Below are 19,577 nucleotides of genomic sequence, written 5' to 3' on the forward strand. Positions count from 1 at the left end.
CAAAGGCTGGATCTCTGATGGGATTATGGAGCAGACAGGCTGTCAGCAAACATCACCCCCCTTCCAGGCCCCAGGAAGCTGGAGAAGGGATGAGCATGCAGGAGCAGGGAGATGACTCAGACTGAGGGGAGTCAGGCTCCCTGCAGAGCTGCTTGTTGGCACTGCAAATCCACATCCAGAGAGAATTCCTCATCCACCAGGAAACTATGGACAGGTGCTGCCAAGCTCCAGCTGTTTCCCATTAGCATTGGCTCAGGGGTGGGGTGGCTATAAATGGCCCAGGGCAGGGGGGAGTCTGTCTGTGGGGTATCTGGTGACTCCCTGGGGCACCCTCTGCTTTTACAGCTGTATGTAGCATGGAATTTTTTTTTCTCCCTATTGGTTGAGAAATTTAATGTAGAAGAGAGTGAGTGGAGGCTGTGTTATTCTTTAGTATGTGTTTCCCTGTGTGATGGGAATAAGGGATGGTGGAGCTCTCTTGGAAACTTACTGGCAAAGGTAGTGGCTTCTGATTTGTACCTGATTTATGCCAATAAGGCAAAAAGCAAAAATCTGTTTTTACTGGAGCAGTAGTGGAATGGCTTTGAACCTGGTAATTCTGGGGTGTTCTTCACTAACCAATGCTGTCTGGTTACACTGATGAATGACCAAGGTTTCTGTGTGTGTGAGATTGCAGAGTGTGGTCAGCAGAACTCATGCCTTGATGAAGAAGGCAAGAAGATAGTTTATGTGTAAATAATGCTGTCTTTGTGTCTTTAACAAAACAGGCCAGTATCAGCTCTACCTGCTCTGTTTCATGTGCTAACATGGATGACTGGGACAACAACAATGAGTTCATCCAGCGGCTGGACTTTTCCAGCTGTGGTGAGGAGAGTGAAGAAAGAAGTGTAAATGAGGAGGACTCCCTGAGCCTGAGCCCCCCTAGAAGCTCAGAGTTCCAGAAATGGCAAGAGAGCAGTCCTCTGCCAAAAACCCCTCAGAGAAAGCTTAGTGAGATTTTCCTAAGCAGAACAAAAGCCTGGATGAGTCCCACCCTGAAGTCTTCCCCATCTGTGAGCAAGAGCTGGAGTAAACCTGAGACACCACTGCACATCACCTGGAAAAAGCTGCAGCTCTGTGACACCCCACACACTCCTAAGGTAATGGCAGGTCTGGGGTGCCTCTGTGGGAGAGAAATGCATCTCCCTTCAAGAGGCTCATGGTTTGGGGGCAGCTTGGAGGTGGGCAGCTGCACTTGCTGCTCTGTTCAGCACATTTCTGGATGCTAATGGGTTTTGTGTTGGAAACTGGAAATGGTGTTATTGGCTGGGATGTGTACTTCACCTGGCAGGAGTGGTCAGCTCCAGCCAGCTTGTTGTCCAGTGTCACAGTGTTCCTTCTTGTGTGAAAGAGTTGCTCAGTGGATCTGAAGAAAGCAGGGCTTTGTTCTCAGGGCAGCAAATCTCCTATGGAAAAGGTAGCAAACCAATATGAGCTGCCCCTCTTCACCTGTGTCACTGTCCTGAAATACAACTTAGCTACTGAGCCAGTTTCTTGTGAGAATGATCTCAGCCCCTGTTTTATACCTAACTTTTTGGAGAGAGTAGAATACAACTGCTTTTTGTCTTGAGTAAGCACAGGTGGAGACTTGGCACCAGCTTCTCTGTTCCCAGATGATTTCTGGTGTGTGCATGGCTCCGAGCAGTCCAGGCCCGCAGTGAAGCGTGGCTGTTGCTCTTCTCTCGATGTTCCTGCTCTGCTGATAGATTGTTTGCTCCTTTGCTTAAGTGGCACACAGAAGATCTGTGCTTTAATGCTTCTGAGCTAGGCTTTGACTTCTGTCCTCCTCCAAAAACCTGATTGTGTGGAGAGAAGGATGAACCTCTGGCCTCATATGATTGACTGTGTGGCAATATTTCCTGAAGAATGGCATGCCACACTCTAGGGGAAAGCATCTAAAGGGCATTCCTCAAAAAATTTCCTGCAGTGACCCCCTATAAGAAATCTCCCTAAATCTCAGCTTAACATAGGTGAGAAGTTGTCCTTGCTTTGGATGGAGTTAATTTTGTCCTAGTAACTGGTACTGCATTGTGATTTTGGGCCTAAGGACAGAGTTGCTGAAACATGGTTGTTGCTGAGTGGTGTTTACCCAAAGTCAAGGACTTTTCAGCTTCCCATGTTCTGCCAGTGAGCAGAAGCACCTGCAGCTGTGTGGCTCCAAAGCCAGGACAGCTGCCAGGAACAACCCAGAGGAAAGTTCATGGCATAGGATGTCATGCTCAACATATAAACAGAAGGAAATTAGCCAGGAGGGGCTGATTAGGGCCCAGGGATGGGCTGGACATCAGTCAGCAGGTGGTGAGCAATTGTGAATCACTTGTCTGTCTTGGGTTTTATTTCTCTTTTCATAGCAATAATAATGATTATATTTTATTTTAATAATTAAATTATTTTCCCAACCCACAAGCTTTACTTGTGTTTCACTATTTCTGCTCCCCATCCCACTGAGGGAAGCATTGTAGTTGTGAGCAAAGGGTTCAAAAGCAGAGGGCTTAGTGGCTGGCTGGTGTTAAACCACAATAGAGGTGTATAAAAATCTTTCCCAGAGCAGATGGGCTGCAGGTAGTGAAGGCTGCTTTCAGGGTGTGCATTGTGTACATGTTGGCTGGATGATTCAAAACATGCTGCTTGTAGTTTGTGATCTTGTAGCCCATAAGCAATCACATTAAATCAACCGTTTATTTTCCTTTCTCTCCTGGGATAAAGGTCTTGTTTTCCAAGCATGCTGCAAAAGATGGGCTCCAAAGGGCCTAAATCTGCCTGTAGACAAATCTGGGAGCTTTGGCCTTAGAACATTTGAAAGTGATAGAAAGAATGGGAGAGCAGAGCCCTGTCTAAAACTGCAGGCAGAGCCACCAGATGTGAGTGGAGATGTGGCTCCAGGATTGTTATAGTGAGACCACTGTGGGATTGAAAATATATGAGTGCCTTGATCTTCAGCAGGGAGACTTCTGTGTTCTTAAAGGGCTTTTAACTAGAAGAAAACATGATGTTAAATAATCCTTTAGACTGTAAACCACTCTCTTGAAGCTGAAACAAATCAAAACCAAACATACATTTTTTAAAAGCTGATGTTTACTGAAGGAGTCAAATCAGAGTGAGGAGATTTTTGTCTTCAGCTCAAGACTGCTGAATATACTTTGTATGGACCAGTGAGTAAAACACAATAGCCTGTGCTCTGTGGCAAGGGGAACTATAGAAGATCCAGAGCTTCTTTCTGAATTTATATTTCTGAAACTCTGATTTTTACTCATGAGGAGAAATGGGTTCATTTTGCTTTGCTATTAAAAAATATTTCTAGCAACTTCCCCTATCCTAATGCTGCTAAGTGCTGGGAAATCTGGCTGGTGTTCTAGCTCATCTCCTGACAAACCTGTCCTGGCTGAACTGATGCAATGGTCCATGCCTGGCAGAACTAGGTCTTCCATGTTAATGGAACATATGATGCAGTTTCTACCTCTCTGTAGGAGGGAAAGGGGAGCAGCTGGCTCCTCTTGAGGACTGTGATTGCCAAAATGGCTCTGCAGGCATCGCCTAAGTGAGCAGGGAATAGACTATGAAAGGGCTTAACAAAGGGCATTAACAAATGGAATGCTTTGTGGAAAATGAAAACTGTGGGGACTAAACTACGGACACAGGGATTTCATGGTTCAGCTCTGCCAAGGAAGGGAGCTGAGTTCTCCTTGAGTTACAGGAGAACAAGAATTTTATTCTGAAATAGCAACAAAAACATGTCCTGGTTTATTTGCCACTTATTTTTCCCTCTCTCAACACAGAGCCTGTTATCGAAGACAGCTTTTCCTTCATCTGCCACAAAGGTCCCGGCCAAAGGCCTCCGGCACCTGAGGCTCACTCCCCGCGCTGACCTTGAGGACTCCTCCCACGCTTCCCTTGTCAACATTAACCCCTTCACACCCGAGTCCTACCGACAAACGCTCTTCCATCCCAACGGCAAGAGGAAGGCTGCAGGAGAGCTGTGAGTGAGCTCCTCTTGGGCAGCAGGCTGAAATCAGGCTGCTGGAAGGGGATAAGCAATGGAGATGTTCAGTATCTGGAATTATTTGCTAACAATGAATCACCTGCTTCTGTAGTGTTCATTGGTGTAGAGTAAATGTTAGCAGAGGTATAAAGGTAACAGAAGTATAAATAAAAATCAGTCATTGCCTCTGTTCACAAAGGTAAGTGGGGAATCAACAGCTCTCTTTGGTGCTGTGGCTGCAGCTTCAGCAGGAATAAGGAGGAGAATGATGCCTCTGGACTGTGCCACTCTGTCCTGTGGGCAGTGCTGAAATTCCTTTGTGGAGGCCTCCCAAATGGGAACAAAGAATTCCCAACCTGGGACTGCAGTCTTTAAGAGCTCAACTAAAAACTTGTCTATCAACTCTATAAAATACATGATTGGACTGTGAAGCAAGGTTTGGAGGCTCATTTAAAATATATTTTAATTTCAAACCCAGCTGGATTGCTGCACTGAAATGATACAGTAGACTTTCCTAATCTTCTTTTATAGGAATGATCCTCATCCAGGAAGCCAGATTAAAAAGGAGCTCCCTACCAAGGTGAGTGTCTGTGCATTTTCCTCCCACAGAGTGGATAAGGTGTTTGTGAAAGCTTGGTGTTTGATGGAATTTATTCTGTTATTGGAGTAGAAACCATGGCACCATGCCAGATGATAAATACCTATGACAGAAAAGGTCTAAGCCGAATGTTTTGTTAACATTTGTTTGATATGACGAACTTGGAGAAGGTGGAATTGTTTGTAACTGCAATAGCCAGGTTTATGGAAGGACAACGGTACCCTCTAGCCGAGGAGACTGGGACTGCAGGCAGATGGTCTCCCTGGAAAAACTGCACCTGCAGACCAAATCTGCTACCAGGCAACATCCGGGCTGCCACAGTTATTGTTTTACCTAGAAGAAAGCCTCAAGTAACCTGTGAATTACTGGAATATCATTCTGCTTGATTTCTAATGAGATGTATGTATGTAATATAGGTATAAAATTGTGTACTAGGAGGTATTTGTGCTGCCAAGCTTTTAACCTAGTGTAAAATACAGCTGCCTGATGAAATGCAATCTGTTGGGAAGGGCTGCTGCTTCATGTGAGACACATTTTACTGGCTGTGAGGACCAACTCTTACCTCCTCCTCTGTACCATAAACTGCAGCAATCACAGCAGTTTCTGTGGGAACCACTGAGCAACATGAGCTGCTGTCCCTGTAAGGGATGGAGAAAAATCACTTAGACCACTCTTGTTCACTTCATGCTCCAGTGCTTTTCTTTACTTACTTTCCCTGCCAGTAGGCATCACTCTCCCAGCAGTACCAGCAGTTCCTAGATACCTAGTGGCCATTATTGTAGCAATAATTATGTTCCAGCAGTTCTGCCAGCTTTCAACTCTTTGTGGAAAAGTGTCTCTGGGTGAGATATCAGTGGGAATGCAAACAAATGCACTGAGAGCAGCTAATCTGCCATTAGCCAACAGCTGGTGCTTCAAACCTGCAGAGCCTGAGCTGGTACAGAATGGCCTTGGCTGCAGGCAACCTCAGCTGCCAGGGCAGAGCTGCTCTTGCATAGCTGGGCTCACACAGAGCCAGCACACCAAGCTTCTCTCCTGAGCTCAAAATAGGCTCTCAAGTCCTGTCTTTAGGCCAACACCTTGTTATTGCCTACTGTTCATCCCTGAGTGACTCCATCAGCTGTAAGAACTGATCTGGGTTGTCAGGAGAAGGGATTTCATGGCAGTGACCCAAGGAGGTTTAGGCATATACACCCAAGTAGACTAAATTTCTCCTTAACAATTTCTACCTCTATGGCTAACAACTCCTGATTATATAAAACCAACCAGCCTTGCAACTTGGCCAACCCAGGGAAGGTGGCCTTAAAGTGGTCACAAAAAACACAAGTCAAAGGTGATTTCAAGAACTGAAATTTCTGTTTCAAGAACTGGCCACACACCTGCACCTAAGCCTGGATGAGCACCCAGAATGGGAGAGGGAGCAATGTGGGTGCTCAGTGACAGTGAGTGTTGCACACCTCTATTGAGGCTTTCAGCTCCTGCTTGTCTCTGCTGTTTTTGCCATTTTGCAGAGGTACACTCTGAAGGCGAGCAATATGGTTTCCCGCTACAAGAAGGAGTTCCTGGAACTAGAAAAAATCGGTGTGGGGGAATTTGGCTCTGTCTACAAGTGCATCAAACGCCTTGATGGATGTGTTTATGCCATCAAACGCTCCAAAAGGCCTCTGGCAGGATCCTCAGATGAGTGAGTGTGCTTGCTGGAATCTGCCAGTTGAAATGATGGGCATGTTCTTGAGAGGTGTGATGGGAAGGAGGGAGTGTGGATCTAAAAGTATCTGATGGGTGCCATGAGCAAGAATTGGCTACTGCTGCACACAATAACAGCTGGGAGCGTGGGGGAAGATAGCACTACACAACTATTGGATGTAAATGTCTGGGGAAGGAAGAAGTTGCATGCACTGCAAAGTGAGGATACCTGAACACCTTGGTCCATCCAGACAGTTTCTTTACAATAACTGTTAAGAGGTTTATTTGACAGACATATTGCTGTCCCTGCCTTGTGTATGGCCAGCACTACTCTCATCTGTATTGACCAGCTTGTGGTGTCCTGTAGCTAAAGCAGAGTCTTTGAAGCTGCTCTGCCTTTGCCTCTAACAAAAGACTTGCTCAGCAATTCTTTCCTTTAACAGCTGCTCAGGGCATTTGGGCAAGGGCAGGTTTTGCCAGTCTGTCTGTCAAAACCTGAGAGAAAGGGGGAACAGAGGGGTTCAGGAGTTTGACAGGGCTCCTCTCCTGGAGCCAGGCATCCTCTGTCACCTCAGCTGTTTCCCTGTGTCCCCCAGGCAGCTGGCCCTGCGGGAGGTGTATGCCCACGCCGTGCTGGGGCACCACCCCCACGTCGTGCGCTACTACTCGGCCTGGGCGGAGGACGACCACATGATAATCCAGAATGAGCACTGCAATGGTAAGGGTGCACTGAGCTCAAGGCTGAGATCCCAGCATGGGCAAAGCTCCCTTCTTCTGTACCTTAATGTGGGTGTTGTGGCTTCCAACAAAGCAAACTGCCCTGGGGCTGCATTTCTGTGGAGAGTCCAGTAAGGGCACGTAGCATTTAGGTGAAGCTCTGAGTGGTGCTAATGTTTAAGAAGCAGCAAAATGTTGTATTTCTGGGGTTTGGAAACTGTTTCTCTGTTTTAACTGGCCTGGAAAAGCCAGACTGATGCTTAGGGTTGTGCTGGGACTGTCCAGGTAACACCTGATATGAGTGACCCAAGAGCTGCTCACTTAAGGGCCATGTATCTTGGCAAAACTTCCTCTTAATGGAGGTGGGTGGTGACTGGATGAAGGCACCTTGAATCCTGACTAGAAAAAAGGGGCTTATAGCTGCAGAGGAATGGAGTAAATGATGAGGCGCAGTACAAATGGGGTGCTGCAGGCAGGGTGGTAAACTCCTACTGAAGTTTGCCCTTGGCAATACCACTGCTTGAGAGAAATGGGGAAAGATGCCTTTAGCTACCAGAGTTGCTGAAAGCAAATATGTAATGCTCATCTTTTGACTGCAGCTGTAGTCTTGGGGCTTAATGAACAGTGGTGCCAGCTGTTTGGAGTATTGCTCTAAAATCTGGTGGAGGCAAACACAAAATGTGCTCGTTGCTGCAGCATCGGTGTATTGCTTGTGTTCTGGTGGCTGAACATCTGAGGCTGATGGAGACAGAGGCTATGATACTTCTACCTCTGAAATATCCATAGTGTCTCAATGGAGACCCACAAAACTGTGTTGAATGTTAATGATTTTCAGTCAAAAATTTGCTAGTGGGAACTTAATTTCCTTGTTCCACCACTCCTACACCTGCTTTCTGCATCCAAGCACAGGAGAAGCAATTAATTTTTTTGTTGTTCACTTGCAGCAGCACCAGCATCGCTAACAGGTCAGCCTTCCTGGTAGGATGTAGAGCTGTAGGATGGGGCAGAACTGCAGTTGGCATCCTTGCTGGGCATTCCAGGGCAGTGGGGAGGCTGAAGCCAAGTGGTGATGGCCAAGTTTGCTCACTAGAGCACACAGAGCTGCTGGGGTTGGGGTTTGTCACTAGCCAGCCTCTTGTTCTGGACAGCTGAGCTGTTTCCAACATGCTGTTCCATAAACCCTCTGTCAGGTCTCAGACTGACTGCTTTCCCCTAGGTGGGAGTCTCCAGGATGCACTGCTGGAAAATGCAAAGCTTGGGCAGTATTTCCCAGAAGCAGAGCTGAAGGAAATATTGCTGCAAGTCTCCATGGGACTAAAATACATCCACAACTCTGGCCTTGTGCACCTGGATATCAAACCTAGTAAGTGTAGTGCCCTCCTCCTTTGTGGAGGGTTTTCCTAGTGATCCCTCAGGGGCAGGAGATGTAATAAATCCTTCTGAGTGGACTGACTGTAGTGCTCCAAAGAAAAGAGGACCTTGCCCTTGTCTTGTGTATGGTGGTTTTTTTTTTTTTTTTTATTTTGATTTATGCCACTACTGCTGCTCTAAAACTGAGATTTTTCTGATAGTTGGCAGCATTTTACTCGTGTCTCGTGACCTATGTAATCCTAGCTCATGAGAATCACCTTCATACTGATGGAGCAAGCAGGGCTGCCAGGCAAGATGGGCACTTCCTCATTTACTGTCTTGTTGCACAACACTTGCCTTTTGTGTGTTTAACAACCTTGGGGGGATTAAGGTCCTGCAAAAATAGTAATAAGGTTTAACAAAATAATAAAAAGTAAAATAATATAAAAAAATAACAAGTAACAAGGTTTCCTCTCTGCAGGATGGTCACCTCCAGGGCAATGCTTCCCCTTGTCACAGAGTTAATATTTTTAGAGGGAACTCTTTTTTTCCTGCTGAAATTATGCTTCTCCCATGGAGGGCAGGGGGAGGGGAAACCTGATTTCACTGGGATATTTTATGCACATAATAAAATTGTCTCATGCCAGCTGTGTGGCTGGATGTAAGCTGGGCAGAAAGCTGACTGCTGGGTGGGAAGTGCATGATTGCTCTGGCTGCAAAGCTTAACTACTCTGACAGGTGGGATTTTGACCAAGTTGTCAGGCTGCTGCATTGCTAAACTTCTCTGTCTTGCAGGTAATATCTTCATCTGTCACAAGCTGGCAGTTTCAGGCCCTGCTGGGCAGGAGGAGAGTGACAGTGAAGATGAGTTCTCTCCTGGTGTGGTGTATAAGATTGGTAGGTTTCAGCCTACTTTACAGCTGGCCCAAGATTAGGGCTGCCTGAGACTGCTGTGTCCTGTGGCTGAAGGGACTTGCACACAGAACTGATAGCATGGTCATGAATGCCCCAATTACTCACCAGGATTAATTCCTCTAAGAAGACAAGTCACAGAAAATTCATGTGCTTGTTTCCAAGTGCAGATTCCTGAGTTAGGAGCAGGCTTGCTCTCTTACTCTGTATTTCTCTGTTGGTGCCTATAAATTGCAGGCTTTTATTGGAGAATCATCTCAGTTTGCTTCATTGCATTTCAGCTGCTTGCTCTTTGTCTCAGGTGACCTTGGACATGTGACATCAATAACAAACCCTCAGGTGGAGGAAGGAGACAGACGCTTTTTGGCCAATGAAATTTTGCAAGAGGTAAAACTGCTAGAGCTGGGTAGTGGGGAGAGATCAACTGTAAAGCAGTCATTAGTCTAGCTTGTTCCTCACCTTATCTCCTCTGACTTGTTCCTCACCTTATCTCCTCTTTCTTCTGTCTGGTCTGGCTGTGAAATCTGTGAAATTAGCACTTTATCATGAACAATGGTGGCATGAGTCTTATCATGTAAATACTTAATATGTAAATACTTCATAAGTAGCTATCATTGGATTCTTGCAACTATTCCCCTTGAGCGATCAGTGAGACAAAACCTTTGTCAGTTTAAAGATTTGCCTATCCAGCGGAGATGAAACTACTGGATGTGATTATTGAGGAATATATTTACCCAGACAGATGCCTTGTAAAACAAACATTGAACAAATAGTGGTGGGAGGCACAACAGACCTCTTAAACTGACTGTGGCTTTGACACTCTGGCCAACAAATGAAAAGGGAATTGGAGTTGAACAACCAGCTTGGATGTGTTATTCAGTTCAGGTATTTATTTAACACTGTCTGTGCTGCAAGTGGGTTTAGGAACTGTTGGGCCAACGTATGAGATGCAGCTTTCAGTCTGAGTTGGGCATGGGTGGCTTACTGGTGGAGGCTGGAGGCACGCACGTGTTAGGCCATCCTCTGGAGTCACTGCAGTGATCCCAATGTGGCCTGCAAGGTCCTTATGGCTGGCTGAGATCCAACGTGCTGGTGGTTAGTGGCACTGCCTGCTGCCAGTGTTTTCATCCTGAAGAGCAGCAAACAGCTCACTGAAGGCAGTGCTACATACACACACACTTGCTTGGCTGTTTCTTTTTGGGCTCATTGCCCAACTCACCTTTGCTTAGTGCAGCAAGGTGTTCCTTTCTAATGCCCTTCCCTTCTCTGTGCAGCAATACTGCTACCTGCCCAAGGCAGACATCTTTGCCCTGGCCCTCACGGTGGCTCTGGCAGCTGGGACAGCACCACTGCCCCACAACGGGGCCCTGTGGCACCACATCCGCAAGGGAAACGTCCCACCCATCCCCCAGAAGCTTCCCCACCGTTTTTTGGAGCTCCTCAAGGTGAGGCAGTACTCCTGACAGGATGGTGGCTTTTGCAGCTGGCATGTGACAGGAATGTTAGACTCTGAACTCCTTTGTCTTCCAGCTCATGATCCACCCTGACCCAGCACAGAGACCTTCTGCCACGGCTCTCACCAAGCACCCTGTTCTCCGTCCTTCCTCTGGAAAAGCTGTGCAGCTCCAGGAGCAGCTCAATATGGAGAAATGCAAGACTGCCATGCTGGAGAGGTAGGGCTGGCTTGGGCATGAAGGGGAGAAGGTGTGGGCACAACCATGCTGGTCACCAGCTTTGAGTGGAAGGTGGTAGTGCTGGGAGAATGCATGTGCAGAAATCCCCAGCCTGTTCCTGTGCCTGGAGCTGGGGGGATGATGGGGATGTAAAACAGGGACTTGCAGTGCCCAGGCAGCAGCTGTGCTTCAGCTCTGGCTTGCAGGAGCTGGCTGAGTTGTAACAGTGAACGCTGCACTTCCTGCAACCACTGGTGGTGCAAAATGCTGATACAACCTGCAGCAGTGGGTAGATGAGGAATTGATAATGCACTGAGATAGTGGGCTAAGCACAGAAGGAAGTGAAACATCAGGTGGTGGCAGTTTTCCCTTGTTCCCTCTCACTGCTGTTGGCAGCAGTGTTTTGGGGGGCTGGGATCTATCTAAAAACTGCCCCACAACCCCTCTAAGTGCAGCGCTCAGCTGGGGAGGAGGTTTTCTGCATAGACAGAAGAAGAGTGAATGCTCTGGAAGAACAGCAAGTACCAGAAAGGGAAGAAAGGCAATGGAAAAGAAGCATTTGCCATTATTTAGGTATTATATATTTATGAGATGACATTGATCTAAGTTTCAGCACTCACAACTATCTGAAACAATGGGAGAAAAATTGAGCCAGGTGTTCCCCATACTGGTGCCAGTGTGTTGCTGACCTGATACATGGTCTTCTTCAGGAAAATCTTAAGAGCTCCTACCTTTTCAAACAGAGAAACTCTAGAGACAGCTACAGTAATCTTCATGTTACCCTCTGGGCTGAGAAACTGCCCCTTTCCAGCAGTGCTGGAGTACTACAGTAACCCTCTTGTGCAAGATTGTTCATAGCTTGCTTCTGTAGCTGCTGGGGGTTCATGCCCATGACATGACATGGTTTTCTTCCTTTCCTCTTCCCTCATCTCCCCCCTGCAGGGAACTTAAAGCAGCTCGCCTTGCCCAGAGCCTCATGAAGGACCAAGCCTTAGGAAGTGCCAAGTTACAAGAGTCTGAAACCTCTTCTAAGCAGAAGAGCAAGCGTCTGGTGGGAGGGAAGAGCTGTCGCTCCTTTAGCTTTACTCTGGGTTTCTGAATTTCTGTGGTGTCCAAAGACTGCTAAATGGCCCTGTGAAAGCAGAGGGTCTGCACAGACCAATGCCCCATATTCTCTCCCTGTTTCTTTTTTTCTTTTGTTCCCCTATTAGTTATGATGAGATGTCTGAGAAAATGACTGACTTACAAGTGTTGGATAATGGGATTTAAGGTTGTCCTCAGTCTTTTAGTTGTTTAATTTCTTGTGTAATGGGCCTTGCTAATAGACTCAGTGTAACTGCCATGACAAAAGAATGACACTTTCTCTACTCACTTCCCTCTTTCTTGAGTGGAGCCCTGTTATTGGTGATTTTGTTGTCTTAACACTTGGGCTGATTGTATTTTTAGAGGGATGGTGATGGCTGTGCAGAGAGACAGCAGCTACAGCTGGCCCCTTCTAGGAGCAAGCAGGCAGAGACTATGGCAGCCAGTTTTAGCTACACATCAGGAGCCAGGCTGGTTACACACAGCTGTCCTGGGGGCTCAGGATGCAGCTGAGTGGTGTTTCACTGAGGGGGGACACAGAGTCCTAGGAAATACTTTGAATTAAGGAGTGGGAGTTGAAGAAAAACATTCATTGATATTTTTGTAACTGAGTGTGCTCTAACAGACTAGTCCCTGATACGCGACTCATTTTCTGTCAGTCGGGGAGGATTCCTTGCTCGCCTGGGGGAGACAGCTGCAGAGTGTTGGTAGCTGGGTCTGTCTTTCCCCAATTCCCCTGCAGTACCTCGCAGGTGCTGCAGCTGCTTGCCTGTGAACTGCAGCCTTTCAGCAAAGATGGGGGCAATTAGAAAGAGCTTTTCCCGCTTTTTGGAGTTGCCCTTGTTGATGGCTCTATGTATTTTGTATTTGAGGTCTCATACACCCTTCCTCCTCTCCCCGCCAAATGTAACTGTGGGGGTCCTTGTCGCTTGTTTGTGTTGGACAGAGCGCTGCACTGCTATGAAGGGAGCGCTTGGTAACTCGCTCATTTCCAGCTTTTACTGGTTTGTTTGACGATGTTGCACACGCTGGCTTTTAACTGTTCGATCCTATCGTTTCGTGCGAATAAAGCTTTTATCATTTTTTAACCGATGACGGAGTGATGCAATTTTGTTGGTTATTTTTTTTTTTTCCCCTCTGCGACCTCGGGGTCCCCCGAGGGCCGGGGCTGCAGGCGCTGCCCGGCTCTGAGGCGTTTCCGCCCGGAACCCGCGGCCCGACCCCTTCCTGTTCCGGCGGCCGGGGCGCAGCGCGGCGGGAGCGGCGCGGGGTCGGGGCTCTGTGGGGCGCTGCTTCAGCCCTGCTTTTCCCTCCAGGTGCGAGCCCGGCGGCAGCATGTGGCGGCGACCGGCGTGGCAGGTAGGGCCGTGCGGGGCCGTGGGGCTCGGGGCGGCGGGGGAGCGGCGGCCGCGGCCCCTGGAGCGGCTCGCCGGACACGGAACAGCGCTCGGGGAAGGGGGAAGGGGAGGGGCGGACAGAGCCCGGAGCCCTCGGCCGGCCGTGCCCGCTGGGCCGGGGCCCCGGCGCTGGGTCTGCCCTTGGGGAGAAAGTGTGAGCTCTGGAACCACCTGCTCGGGGAAATGAGCCCTTTTCCCAGTTTCTGCACGTGGGTCTCTAGCAGAAGTGCTTCTAGGCTTTTTCCCCCCTCCTTTCTTCTAGGATGGAATATTTGTAGTTCCAGTACAGCTTTCCCACTTACGGTACTGAGAATTTTGTCCTCGACTTGCCTTGGGAACAAGGGTGTCAGTGCATCCACTGCTCATTCCAGTGGATGGATGTACTTTTGGGGCACACCTGGTTAATCTCTGAAATGGAGCAGAACTCAGACCTGTTTGTTTCCAAAGGCTAAAGCTCAAACAACTAAACCCTCACTCTCGTACAAACCTCCTCCGCTCTTATTTACATGTTACAGAAAAGCAGTAGTTACCACATGTACCAAAAATAACTGCTGGAGGTGTACCTTTGGGCCATGCTTTTTTTTCTAGGCACTCTTTAACTTTGATTTAACCAGATGTTCTTTAAGTAATCTTACTCGCTTCATTTGGCTGAACAGATTTCTTTCCTCAGGTCCCCCATTAGTTACCTGGCAAAGAACTTACTTGTAGAGCCTTTGCAAGTGCTCAGAAGATGAGATGTAAAGGCTTGTGAATGCTGTTCCTGGTTTGTGTCTTGGAAACTCACATTTCTCTGTTCCTTCAGGTGCTACGCCAGTTTGTAAGACATGACTCTGACACGGTTAACTCACTGGTACTTGAGAGATGTAAGTACCCCTGAGATGCAATTTAGTTGTTAGTCATGGTGTTTATGTCGGTTTTAGGACATCTGAAATAGGGCAGGAGAGAAGCAGTAGGAATGGTGGCCCCTCAGTGTGGCACCTAAGATTGTGTTGTTTCAAGCACAGAGACTCTTGAGTGGCTTCCTGCCTGGTCTCTGTCAGCTGAAGCAGCACTTTAGGGGGAGAAAGAAGAAAGCCCTGACCAAGACTGCCACTCTATAGGGCAGGTAGTTGTGCTTTATCTGTGGCAGTGGTTTGGCTCTGCTGTTGGCATGGTTTCTAGACCTGCCTTCAGGTGTCTTGTGTGCTTATTTCTCAGACTCCTGAGTCCCTGGGGCCCTTGTGTGTGTGCTGCTGCCCCAGCAGGGTTTGCTGCAGGTGTACTTCAGCCTTCACTATTCACTCCACATGCTCATTGTGCACAAGGGGTACTTCCCTGACCTCTTCCAGTTGTCCTTGAATGTGGAGAAGGGATAGACTCTGTCTGCCTAGGCCTGGTAATGGTGTAAAAACTGACTCTCATTCAAAGGATGGAGTGCAGCAATGCAACTTTGTTTCAAAGGTACTGCTGTGCACTGTGTTTTGTTGGTATGAAACAAAAGTCACATCAATGCAGTTTAGTCTCAAGTGATACATGGACGTGAAAGAGATGGAACAGAAAGAATAAGGAACCTTTGGCTTTTTAAATCAGTTAGTTCACAGTGATAATGACAGTACAGACACAGTAAACTATCTGCTGGGGTCTGAAAAAGCCAAATGTCACAAGAGCTTAAAAAGTGCTCAGGAGGTGCACAAGTTGTGATCCTGGCCCTTGAGAAAAGCTGCTGACTGAGGGCTTGCCATGTTTAGAATCATCATAATTCACCTGTATGTTTGCTCTCTCTTGTTTCAGCCATGAATCGTGTTCAGCTCCTTGGTCGGGTTGGACAGGACCCTATCATGAGGCAAGTGGAAGGAAAAAATCCTGTTACCATATTTTCCCTTGCAACCAATGAGATGTGGCGGACAGGAGATAGTGAAGTGGGCCAGGGAGGTGAGTCTGCACAGCAACGTGTCCCAGGTCATTTGCACTGGCAAATCTGGGGTGCAGGAAGGCTCCTTTGAGCTCAGCAGAGATGCTGGGGCATTTGTGTGTGTCTCACTGATGGGGAAAAATAAATGGCATGAGCACTGTCTTACAGAAAAAGCAATGTCTTGGTTTGAACTGTGCTTCTGCACAAGAATTTGTTTGGATATGGATGACTGGAACATTTAGTTCTGGAGTGAAGTGGGAGATGGCGTGCTAGTAAACTTCTGTTTTCAAATCACTTCTCATAATTTGAGAATACTGATGTGTTGAAACTAATTTCTGAGTCTTGTGTCACAAAGAGGATTTGGCATCCAGCTCTGTTACTTCTGTGTACCGTAGGTGATGTCAGTCAGAAGACGACATGGCACAGGATCTCTGTCTTCAGACCTGGCCTCAGGGATGTCACCTATCAGTATGTGAGGAAGGGGTAAGTGAGTAACAAATGTGGGTGAGGATTTAATGCCTTAATAATGTGTTACTGTAATAATTATGGTGACCAGGAACTGTAATAAGATACAGCTGGCATAAAACAAGTTAGCAGAGTAGCTGCAAACAACTGATAGAAAACTCTCTGTACTTTGAATCAGATTCTGAATTCAGCCTTTTCATCAGGAAGTGTAGTGCTAAGACAATGAGTCATGGGCTCCAAGTGAAAGAGGGGAAATTTAGGTTGGATATATGGATGTAAACCTTACTGTCAAGGTAGTGAGGCCCTGGCACAGGTTGCCCAGAGAAGCTGTGGATGCCCCATCCCTGGAGGTGTTCAGAGTCAGGCTGGATGGGGCTTTGAGCAGCCTGATCTAGTGGATGGTATTCCTGCCCATGGCCAGGGGTTTGGAACATGTGGTCCTTAGGATCCCATTTTAAATTCAATCCCAAATGGATTACAGAGTGGAAAACAGCAGCACAGTTCTCTCACCAAAATCAAATTCTTGTCTTTTTTCAGCTCTCGGATCTTTGTTGAAGGAAAGATAGATTATGGTGAATACACAGATAAGAACAATGTGAGGCGACAGGCCACAACAATTATAGCAGGTAAGGAGTGAAGCACCAAGGTGCCTTTTGCTCTTTTAAAATGAAAAGAGAGTGGAGAACCTCTGAAATGAAGCTTGGTTTGTCTTCATTCTCAGTATCCACACTCAGGGATTTAGAGAGAATGGATAGTGTGTACCAGCAGATTTCCTCTGGCACTGCTTGTGAACACACAGAAAATGAGAGTATCCAGTTGCAAACTGTTGGTGTCATTGGCTTACCCCACAGAATGGTTAAGGAGTGGACTTGTGCCTTGACACACAACAAAGAAAACTAGGAAACTCAACTTCTTCCTTGAGCCTTTAAATAGCCAGAGCATCCTGCAGCTTTATTGTGGATAGAGCTGCTCCTGTGTTGCTTTTGAATGAGGGATAAATTAATTGGGTAGTAGAGCAAACATTTCTGTTACACAAGTATGTCTTAAAAAATAGGACAGGGGAAAAGGAAGGGAAAAAAAAAGGAAAAACAACAGTCATGTAACAGTCATATTCCTGGATGTTTTTCTGCAGCCTCTTTAAAAGCTAGCAGTGTGATAAATTACTGGAAGGGAGAAGCAATTCTCTTTTTTAATTAGTATTCTTCTAATGGTTTCTTGTTCAAGAGGCCCAGTCTCAAGGCACTTTAGAAATTCCTTAGGTTTGATGAAGTAGGAGCTTCCCATAGTCCTGCAGGCTGTTGACATGGTATATTGTATAGTATGTAGTGCAGAGTGAATATGACAAAGGAAAAGGGAAATAAGCTGTAACCGATGGAGATTGTAGTCAAAGAATTAAACCATTATTTAAAAATGTTTTTAGTGTCTTTCACTGTTCAGCAGCTTTTCATCAGCTTTAGCACACTTGTTTCATGGTACATATGGCACCTTGAATTGTCTGCTTTCAGGGGAGATAGAGAAGGAACCTCGTATTTGACACTGTTTTATTAACTATTATTCTGTTCCAAAATCCATATCTTAGCAATTTATTTTAACACAAATACCTGTGCTTTGTGAAGGCTTGCAACAAGGCAAAACAATGCTCAAGATTAATTTTTTAAAATTTCTTTTCAGATAATGTGATTTTTCTGAGTGATGGCTCGGTGAGAGAAAAGGTGTGATGTCCTTAGTGCTTGGATCCAGGCCATTTCATTCCTTTGGTTTTTCTGTGCTTCATAATTCTGTAGTCACATATATTACTGTAGTATTAAGAAATAAATAAAATGTTTGTTACCTAGAGCTTATTTCTGTGTGTTTTGTTCTCCTGTGTGCTTTCTCTCTGTTATCTTTTGGATTACTTTCTTTTTTTCTTCTTAAAAGAAGTACCCCAGGCATCTATATCAGTTCTTGAGCTGATGAATATATAAATAGGGAGTCACTCTTTGCATCCAGCCAATTTCAAACCTTCTGTCCTTGTCTGCCCTAATCTCCCTCCTGTCTTGTGGGGCCTGCCAGCCTGATCCCCTCTCACTTTTCACATCCCTCTGTTCTGTAAGTGTCATTCCCTGTTTTTCCTTCTCTAAGCCAGCTGGACAGTGAGGTGAAAGCAGAGCCATTGGCTTTGATTAGTGCTCAGCTGATTTCTGTCACAGACCCGGAGAAGGCTTCCTGTGCATTTGCATCTGCCCCTCTGCTGATCATAGGCATTGTCTGTCTCCAAACCCTGCTTAGGTCTTGTTTGTTGTGGTGTTTGCTGTAGGATGACATCAGCATTCCCATCCCGTCCCTCGACGGGGTGCTGTGCCCGTGCTTTGCCGTCAGGAGGAGCCGGAGGAGCGGCTGCCTTGGCTGTGCCTTCGGGAGTTGCGTGGAAAACACAAAAACATTCCGGGTCCGGGATTCGTAGGGTGGGAGTGGCCCTTGTGTCACTGCGTTTTGTTGTCACAGTGAGAGTTACTGTGTTATTGGCAAGAAGTTGCTCAACTAAAAGGTGTTTAATTCTACTACACAAAAAAGAGAAGGGGAAATTCCCACTGTAATACAACATGATGGAGCAGGGAAAGAAAAATACTAGAAGTGACAAATTCCTGCCTTCAGAGCTGGTGGGATTTTGTACCTCATCTCTCTCTGATCCCAGTGCAGAGCACATTAATGTCTGCAGCTCTTTCCCCTACAAAATGCTGGGGCGTTTTTAATGCCCTGGGCACATTTTCTAACAAAAACTTCAATTCAGCATCTATTTCTGGTTGATGTTAAAGCTCTGACAAATATCTGAGCCCATGTCACTGGCATACTGGGGTGTCAGATGTATTGCAAAGTCTTAGCTACTTCAGTGGGTTGTTATCCACAGGAGAATGTCTTTTTAAATATAAATCCTGACTTTAATTCCTTTAACTACTTGCTTAATCTGAGCCTGTTGTACTGCTGTGAGAATTGTGATGGTGCTTTTGCACAGTAGTGATCCAAGTAGTTTGTGCACAAATTTTTCCTGTTTGTCTTGAGCTTTGTGCTAGGAGGCCTAGAGCAGATGTGCTGAGCTTCTGTTCACTCAGTGGTCACTCCATTTGCACTCTGCTGTGGTGGTGGAGCTCAGGGCAGTGCCTGTTTTGGGTCTGGGAGCTGCATTTCTCCTCCAGGCTCAGAGCAGAAGGGGCAGCAAGGAGTCCCTTCACCACCACAATGGAGTGGCCAGAACTGCCAGAACTCTGCAGCTGCTGAATGGCTCCTGCTATCTCTGCCCCTGGCTCAAGCTGGAGACAGCAGAGCTAGCACAAGGTATTAGGATTAGGTGCCAGCAAGAAAAAATATTTACTCAAGAACTCAGAGTTTTCTTGCCCTTCCAGTTCTATTTAAAGTAGCTAGTACACTTTAAAGATTGCCCTGCTACAAAGAACACACACTGGCTTTGAGCACACACTGGAGGCAGTGTGCTGAATGTTTGGCACAGCTTGGCAGCAGGGCAGGCCTTCCCAAATGATTCTGCACTGCCCTAGTTACAGCAAAAATAACCGGTGGCAAAGGCTTGCTGTTCATCTTGTGTCTGCTCTGCCACTCTGGGGCCAAGTTAATCTGTAACTAAGTCATTTCACTTGTGAGAAAATCCTGTGTGAAATCAGCATTCCTATAGCATCTGCTTGGTTTTAGGGTTTTTTTTATGGATAGGTATTTGTTCTGTGAGGAAATGGAATGGGAATGGCATCACCTGAGTGAAATACAGTGATTCCTGGTTTGTAACTAGGCAATGAGTGTT

At 46.6% G+C, this 19,577-nt stretch overlaps 1 protein-coding gene across 3 annotated transcripts; it reads left to right on the forward strand.

Moving 5' to 3' along the window:
- Positions 1 to 308: 308 nt before the first annotated feature.
- WEE2 (WEE2 oocyte meiosis inhibiting kinase) lies at positions 309 to 17,626 on the forward strand. Of its 3 annotated transcripts, none has more exons than XM_059472109.1 (17): positions 309 to 347; positions 768 to 1,139; positions 3,816 to 4,015; positions 4,550 to 4,598; positions 6,128 to 6,300; positions 6,899 to 7,020; positions 8,236 to 8,382; positions 9,165 to 9,266; positions 9,583 to 9,668; positions 10,556 to 10,726; positions 10,812 to 10,954; positions 13,354 to 13,396; positions 14,237 to 14,297; positions 15,205 to 15,345; positions 15,721 to 15,808; positions 16,328 to 16,416; positions 17,462 to 17,626. In XM_059472109.1, exons 2-17 carry the CDS (start codon positions 807 to 809, stop codon positions 17,506 to 17,508), a joined length of 1,995 nt encoding a protein of 664 aa, XP_059328092.1. In that variant the 5' UTR covers positions 309 to 347; positions 768 to 806; the 3' UTR covers positions 17,509 to 17,626. The 3 variants fall into 3 exon arrangements, with proteins under 3 accessions (XP_059328092.1, XP_059328094.1, XP_059328093.1); XM_059472110.1 differs by having other exon boundaries at positions 318 to 498; XM_059472111.1 differs by lacking the exons at positions 13,354 to 13,396; positions 14,237 to 14,297; positions 15,205 to 15,345; ... (1 more) ...; positions 16,328 to 16,416; positions 17,462 to 17,626 and adding an exon at positions 11,897 to 13,130.
- Positions 17,627 to 19,577: the final 1,951 nt, after the last annotated feature.

The sequence above is a fragment of the Ammospiza nelsoni genome, chromosome 5 (genome assembly GCF_027579445.1).
Source record: "Ammospiza nelsoni isolate bAmmNel1 chromosome 5, bAmmNel1.pri, whole genome shotgun sequence".
NCBI lineage: Eukaryota > Metazoa > Chordata > Aves > Passeriformes > Passerellidae > Ammospiza > Ammospiza nelsoni.

What these genes read in the sequence shown, in the direction of transcription:
- WEE2 (XM_059472109.1), top strand. Translation starts at nt 807, where the DNA reads ATGGATGACTGGGACAACAACAATGAGTTCATCCAGCGGCTGGACTTT. An exon ending in CTCACTGGTACTTGAGAGAT is followed by an intron (nt 14,298 to 15,204) that starts GTAAGTACCCCT and finishes CTCTTGTTTCAG; the next exon opens with CCATGAATCGTGTTCAGCTC. An exon ending in TATCAGTATGTGAGGAAGGG is followed by an intron (nt 15,809 to 16,327) that starts GTAAGTGAGTAA and finishes GTCTTTTTTCAG; the next exon opens with CTCTCGGATCTTTGTTGAAG.